General features: G+C 39.7%; 1 protein-coding gene across 3 annotated transcripts in view; it reads left to right on the top strand.

Moving 5' to 3' along the window:
* akap13 (A-kinase anchoring protein 13) overlaps positions 1-7608 on the top strand; it is a 43333-nt gene that overhangs the window by 24934 nt on the left and 10791 nt on the right. For 2 of the 3 annotated variants that reach the window (XM_015061312.1, XM_015061314.1), the window contains 4 exons: positions 3054-3200; positions 5109-5182; positions 5748-5792; positions 7268-7318. In XM_015061312.1, the coding sequence (XP_014916798.1) occupies positions 3054-3200; positions 5109-5182; positions 5748-5792; positions 7268-7318 (317 nt within the window). The remainder of the gene's footprint in view (positions 1-3053; positions 3201-5108; positions 5183-5747; positions 5793-7267; positions 7319-7608) is intronic. The other variant, XM_015061313.1, reaches the window with a different exon arrangement.

Raw genomic sequence — 7608 nt, 5'->3', positions numbered from 1 at the left:
CCTGGAGGAAGGGGGGGGGGAGAGGAAGTAAAAATTGGGGGTTTTTTTTTTTTTTTTTTGTAAAAATGCATCTTTCATTTGATGTTCTCGGTTCTGAAGCAGCGCAGACGCGAATGCCGCGAAAGGGAGACGGACAAGCTCGGCTCCCAGCCCTTGGGTTTTCTTGTAGATGAGCAACGTTATTAAATTTAGACTGGAGGGTTTTGTAGGGTGTTTTTTTAATTTTGATAATCTTCCACTGTTTTCACGTGTTTATGTGTCTCTGTGTATCTCGTGATCTATTTCAGGCTACGTTCATGCAGGAGCTGAATGTGACCCAAACCTGCTTTATTTCCGTTTTATTTGCTCATGAGTTCATAATTATGAACTTATGAAAGACGTTTGTCACTGCATCACATGATCACATCACAACCCCAACTCTCTTGGTTCCGACTACACATCCAAGCATATTTCTACTTCTACAGAAGTTGCAGTCAATGCTCCACAAAATATTATTGTTTTTAGCTGAGAGTTCAGTTTGCTTCCTTCATCTTGTTATGATCTTGTCGGTTTGCTGAATGAACATTAAAATTCATCCATAAACGGCTCAATCCGCTATTACTTCCGCAAACGGAGCGCCGCTGTGTTACGTTAACGTTCTTCTTCTGTGCAAGCAGGTTGCTTTGGGGTTGTTAACCATTCAAATAAAAGTCTGACTTTAATTGGTAGAATGAACAATGCAAAAAAAAAAAAAAAAGATCAGAATTGGAACATCAAGACCTGCTGTATGAACGTAGCCTGAGTTCTCTGTAAAGTCGTCCTCATTTGCGATTTGCCGGATTCTCCAGCTCCGGCTCTAACATCTGTCAGGAACTCCGACTCATTCTGAATCTGCAGCCAAGTGTTTGTTTGGCCTCTGCTTGCTAAATCTAGATCAAAAGTTTGCCGTTGTGCTCAACACTTTCACTTTTTCTAGTAATGCTGTGTGGACTTTTTCTTTTTTTTTTTGTCACTTTACTTCACAGTACTTTAGTTGGATTTTAAAGTAGTGCACAGTTTTCAAGTGGATGAAATACAACACACAGGTTCCAATATTCCTGATAAAAATCTGAAACGCTGGTGTGTGTTTGCATTCAACCCCCCTGAGTCAGTTCTTCACAGAATCACCTTTAGCTGCCAAGTCTCGCACAACTAGAGAGAAAAGCCTCTGGCAGATTGGAAGGAGGTTTTCTGTAAATGTGTTTATGTTAAATTCTTCTCAGAGATTCTTTATTGGGTTTGTTTAAAGTGTTTATGGTCATGTGCTGTGTTTTCCATCATACGCAGCAATCTTTATGTGGAGCAAAAAGTTAAATTATAGGCGCATGTGACAAAAACGCATCCAGCTGTTTGCTTCTGGCCGAATCACAGCAGAATCAGTTCAGGAAATTTAAATGAAATTCAACAAAACAGGAAGCTGATTATTTACCGAATAGCTGATTTTTAAAGGCATATTAGAGTAAATGGGCTAAATAAAAATAAACATAATTTTTTGAGGGAGGGAGGGAATTAAAGTCGGGTATCATTTTCTTCTCTTTTATTTGCTAACGTCACAGGATTTGAAGAGGTCCAAGGTGTACGGATACTTTTGCCCGGCACCCTAAATAAGCCCGCTTATCCACGAGAATCCTTCAGATAATTGCACATCCTGTTTCTGAGTTAATTGTCTCGGTTTCATCAGAACCACAGAGAGACACATAGAGAGAGAGGGAGCAGAGGGCGAGAGATGTCCGTTGTTCTGGGAAGGCGTCTTTTCAAAAGAGTGAGCCGGGATGAGTTCGGCAGTCGTGTTCCGGCTGCGTTTTACGCGTTTGCCGGCCCCCGTCATTCGTCAGATTTGCACGAGTAGAAAGCGGAGAACTCTTGAGAGACGCTGAACTGTAAAGTTGTGACAAAGAGATGGAAATGCGGAGAAAGACGGAGACACGCATCATATTCTCTGCCCCATTAGGTTTGCTTTATCTGGGGAAGACTCAGCTGTAGAACGGCTGCATGTTTTCTGAAGGCAAAATCCGCTCTGCTTGTTTTCAGAAAAGTTAGGAGTGATGGTAACAGGTTTACTTATTTAAAATAATAAGGAATGTACAACGTTTAAAAATTATATATAAAGAGTCTTAATTTATTTATTAAGAAAGATAATGAGACGTTTACGTCAGATTTGTGGCTTTTCTGTTGCAGCACTCCCACAGTATCACTTTCCTAAAGGTTTCTGGTGTTTATTCACGTTTCAAACTGAGTTAATGCAAAAACACAATCTTACCAAGAATCTTTCAAATATGTTAGAACACTTGAGTTAAGACAAAACTCACTTAAAAGTAACCTTTCTTTAAGATAAAGAAGCTTGTTTTAAGTCGCTAATTCTTGAATATAAATACAGTAATGTTCCACAGTTTGTTTTTTTTTTGACAGGTTTTTTCTGTCTGAGAAACAAGCTTATTTATCTTGCTGACAAGTTAGTTTTAAGATAGCTTTGTCCTACTTCAAGTTTAATAAGATATCTGCACTTGAAGCTAGACAAAAATACTTGGTAAGATTTTGTGTTTTTGCAGTGCAGATTGGGAAATAAACGCTGCTTAAGGCGAAGAAAACTCCAAACCAAACCTGAAATTGGTTAGAACACCAAGAAAATGTTTTCCAGCTTGCAGCTTTGGCAACGACTCACAGCTTGATGACATTTCAGTGTTGCATTTTTTACACGCCTGCATTTCTGCTTTTCTTTATTTCTCCTGTTTTCATCCCTGCGGTCTCTTGCACATGCTCCTTTTTTATTTTTTTGTTTTCGTCCAGAGATCAAATCATTTTCGCATCGCAAATATATTGAAAGTTTCAGTGAAGCAGCTCTGTGGATCAAACAGGTTGGTGGTTGTTGCTTGGCAACGGGAGCCAGGAGTGCCTGGCTGGATTCTTGGGTGCAGAACTGAGCTGTAACACAGTTAGCCGGGATAATCCACTTACCGACCTGCACATTAATGTCTGCCTGTGTGTGTGTGTGTGTGTGTGTGTGTGTGTGTGTGTGTGTGTGTGTGTGTAAACAGTGGAGACATTGCAGGCGCTGGTGAATGGCAGCCTGGGGGGAGCGATGGCCAGCGTGCACGAGGGAGGAGCCGCCGGGCCCGTGTGCCTGCCCCGTCGGGCCGAGACGTTCGGAGGCTTCGACAGTCACCAGATGCACGGCGGCAAGAGTAAGCCCCGCCTTCTGACGTTGGGTTAGATTGCTGGGAAATGCACCAAAAAAAAAAAAAAAAAGTCCCAATCCTGCTGTAAAATTCCACATTTAATTGACCGAGTTGGAGGTGATGCAGCACCTGACGCTTCCCATGATGCACCTGTTCAGTGCAGTTGACGAGGTGTTATAGAAGCGGCTGGGGTTTCCTGAGGGAGGCGCGGCCTGAAGCGACGCCTCTCCACCGACCGGGCTTGAAAGCGGTTTGCAGCGCGTCACGTTGAGCTGGTCTGGGGTTCTGCTTCTGCGTCCTCAGTCAAACGAGGATGGCTACGATAGATGGGATTTGGTATTACTGACGGAATTTGTGGGAGCGGAGAGGGAGAAGATCGAACCGCAGAATAAAATAGCTGCACTATGACGGAAATCGAAAATGGTTGTAAATGTTCCAATTTCAGTGGACGGTGGAGTCGCAGAGCAAATTAGATAAATATGACTCTGCCCATAAAAACACGGACCTTAGTATGTTTTTACTACTGCTGCTGAGAAACTAAATGCTTGAATCCTTCATGTTTTTTTAAAATTCCTTGTAGTCTTTGTTACTCCTTGTTTTTATTTGTATTACATGTCCACCCACTAGGGGCACTGTTATGCCAGGAGCATGTGTTATTGGTTCGTGTGCTTCTTCTTTTGCTCTTCTGTCTGGCTGTTCGGTAGATGCGCATGGCGGAATAAAGTTGAGTAAAGAAACGAGTTATTTTTACTGACTAACAGTCTTTTGTGATTCTCTGAAAAATATGTCAACATCAAAGTTGCGTAACGTTTAATTTTCTGTTGTTGCTTCCTATGCGAGCTGTTGATTAAAGTCAGAGTCTCTCCTTATGTTGCAACACAAATTGAATTTAGTTAACATAAAAAAAAAAGGAGGCAAGTTTTTCCAAAACAAGAACATTTTATGTGTTGAGCTGGTTTATTTCTACTGGTTTCCCAAACAACAGACAGGTTTTTGTCTATTGTTCTACAAAAATGTTTCTGCGTCAGATGGCCTAGAAAACATCTGTTAACAGCAGTTTTGAGGTTGTGCCAAAAAATTTTATTTGCACTAGGTCTTGTTTTCGACTAGGCCACTTTTTAATTGTCAATTAATGGTTTATTAGATTAGAATGAGCAGTGGCAACTTCTTTTTCAAAAATTACTGTCATGTAGACGAGTACTACAACTACATATTAGGGCCATTGTAGAAATTAAAAAAAAAACAGGAGGAGTACGTTTTTGGCAAAAAAAAAATGCAAATTTTTGAGATTAATCACTAATTATCAGAATTTTTTTCTTTTGTCTAGAAAATTTCCGAAATTAGCCTAAAAAGTTAATTTTTGGTTGTTTTTTTTGACAGAAATTTACTCAGTTTTTTTCTGTCTACAATGTCCCTAACACATCGTCATAGATTGTGTTAGCTTTGTGCTACACACAGTGTTTTGGTTGTAAAATAGACACACCAACTTGTCGTCGTGAGCAGGTAAAACATCTCACTTGAACCTCCTCCAAACTTCAACGCTACGTTCCAAAGATGAGACGGTTTTCTCTTACGGATCAGGTGTAGACGGATCAGGTGTAGACGGATTTGATTTCCATTTATGGAAAAGACGGTTGATATTTAGAGAGCTACCTTACAGGTAAACTCGGCACATCTGCTTTTTGAAAAAGAAAGCCTAAACATCATAAATCTTTTATTGCTATACTAACATATTGCCTGTCTACAAGTGTAAAAAGGAGCAAAAGAACAACTTGTCATCTTTAAAATGCGATCACATCCATAACCCTACTCCGACGATTCCTGACACAAGATAAATGTATTGAATGAACTTTTTTTTTTTACTTTTATTTTTTAAAAACATGCTCTGTCTTGTTTGTTTCCCCGTCTCACCAGGTGGAGACAGAGACGAGAGCGAGGACGCGGTGGGAGACCTGCGCAGGACGGAGTCGGACAGCGTTTTGAAGAAGGTCTGCATCTCAGCATCCGGCTTCTTCCTGACTCACACGCAGCCTGAGGCCATGTGTCCTCCTACATCAGCAACAGCATTTAGATAAATGTTGCTGCCCACCCAGCACTCCCCCCCCCACTGCAGGATTAGCCTCTTGACTCTTCCTGCCAGGTCTTGTTGCCACTGACGACCATCAGCTGGATATCTATCCGGCAGTGGCGGGGAAGAAGAAAGAAAAACAAAACAAACAAAAAAACAAATTAACCTCCATTTATTCCATTGCTGCTGGCATTGTTGTGTCACGGATGCAGTTTTTTCTGCATGTAATGATTGTCGGGAGGTTTCTTCATAATAATATTGTAATTATTATTTTATTATGAAAAAGTAAAAATAATAATTACAAAAGCAGACGAGCCCTGTTTGGAAAATATAATAATTACAAAAGCAGACGAGCCCTTTTTTGAAAATAAGCATGGAGCTAGAAATCAAAGTGAAAATTTAAACTTAAAAAAGAAAAGCTGCACATTAATAATCTGCATGCCTGCGACTTCAATCAGTCTGAGTTCTCGTGTTTTTGCGTGCAGGGAGGAAACGCCAACCTGCTGCAGCTGCTGAAGAGGAACAGTGAGGTAAGAAAGCCTTCCTGTCTCCGGGCTCGCTACGAGACGTCGGCATGGAAACGGTCAAAACAACTGTTGTTGCCGCAGCCCAGCTCATGCGTGATGTTGCAGCAGCTTTTGGCTGTTGCACAAAGTGCTCTTTGGAAGTAATGAACAAAAAGACGGAAATGCAAGTGCCTTGCTAAATAAAAGATGAAGTACATTTTTTTTTTAAAAAAGAGAGAGAAAGGGAAATGTTTTTAAAAAAAGTGAGGTTTACACCAGAAATAATATCCAGAGCAGTTTGTGACACTAAATCTGGGATGAGAAGATATTTTGCGGTACTATTGTGATAACAGTAAAGATTGCAATAAAACAAAACAAACAAAAAAAAGTAATAATAAATAGTTTTGCAGGATGGTGACTGCATGGCGCAGCATTCATATCGCCATAAATACAAATATTCTCATCTGAAAAAGCCGTCTTTGTGATGCCACTTAAATAAATAAATAAATAAATAAATGTGATTTTTATCACTACACTGCAAAAACGGAAAATCTAACAAAGTGTTTTTGGTCTAGTTTTTACTGCAAATATCTTAGCACACTTTAAACAAAACAGTATACATAAAAATAATTGCTTCTTTTACGTGTATTGATTTTTGACTTTTATGTAATATTGATGTTCATCAGTATTAAGGAATTTCTGACTTTAAAAAAAGCTGATGTATTTTGCTTAAACGTTGCTTTTAAGTTAGTTTTGTCTGATTTCAAGTGTACTAAGATATTTGCACTAGAAACTAGACCAAAAAGTACTTGGCAAGATGTTGTTTTTGCAGTGTAAACAAACTAAATTAAATCTTTTATTTATTTATTTAATTTACTGATCTTTATTACACTCTTATGGAACAAAAAGTAGAAAAAATAGCAAAAAATAAAACTTCTGATCGTGCTGGGTCTTGTAACTTAACATCAAGAATTGAGATTCATTATGACAACGATAAATCAAAGTTTTTATCACAATAAGATATTTTTCACTAAAACAGATGAGCGACACGATAAATGCCCACCCCGACATGAGGCTGCTGTGTGCCTCAGATTTCACCTCCAGTTTCAGAGGGTTCACTTCCTCAGCTGCTACTAACATCACATAAGTCGTATTTGTATGCTTGTAAACACTCAGCAGAGTAAAGGTCAGCGGCCTGGTCCTATTTAGACTGTTTTAAAAAGAAGAAAAATGTCACGTCTGGAACACGCTTGCATGAAGCCCGGCTTCCATAAACGCTGCAGGACAGAGCCTATTCATGCTGCTTGAACTCTTTCACATTTTGCCAGGTTGCAAACAAAAACTTTAAGTCGTTTTAGCTGGTTTGTATGTGTTAAGACCAAGAAAAATGGAACGGAAGGGGAGAAAAGGCACTTTAAGCAGTTTAACACCAAGCAAGATGATAACAGCAGGATGAATGCAGGTCGTATGACATTCGTTGTTTTCACTGTTTCCCACAGCAGGTCCTGCACAGCGTCTCCAACCTGCATCTCCTGCTCAGCACTCTGCAGGTACGCCGCCTCTCCTCCAGCCTGCATCCGCTCGCTGCAGATCAGAACTCAGAAGATGAAACATTGTGAAGCTTTGTGTTGTTAATGTACATCTGGAAAGTTTATCTTTCTGTGTGCAGATCAACAAATATCTTAGTAGACATGAAATAAGGCAAAACTAACTCAAAAGTAACCTTTCAGCAAGACATAGGAGCTTGTTTTAATTCAATAATTACTAGAAATGCACCGATCTGATAATATCTGTATTGGTACTGATATTGGGAAAACTCTAGATTGGTATCGTTGACAGT

The sequence above is a fragment of the Poecilia latipinna genome, unplaced genomic scaffold, assembly GCF_001443285.1.
Source record: "Poecilia latipinna isolate Pla-1442-1.1 unplaced genomic scaffold, P_latipinna-1.0 Scaffold1799, whole genome shotgun sequence".
Classification (NCBI taxonomy): domain Eukaryota; kingdom Metazoa; phylum Chordata; class Actinopteri; order Cyprinodontiformes; family Poeciliidae; genus Poecilia; species Poecilia latipinna.
Note: the sequence above shows the minus strand (reverse complement) of the source record. Positions and strands in the feature narration are given on the sequence as shown.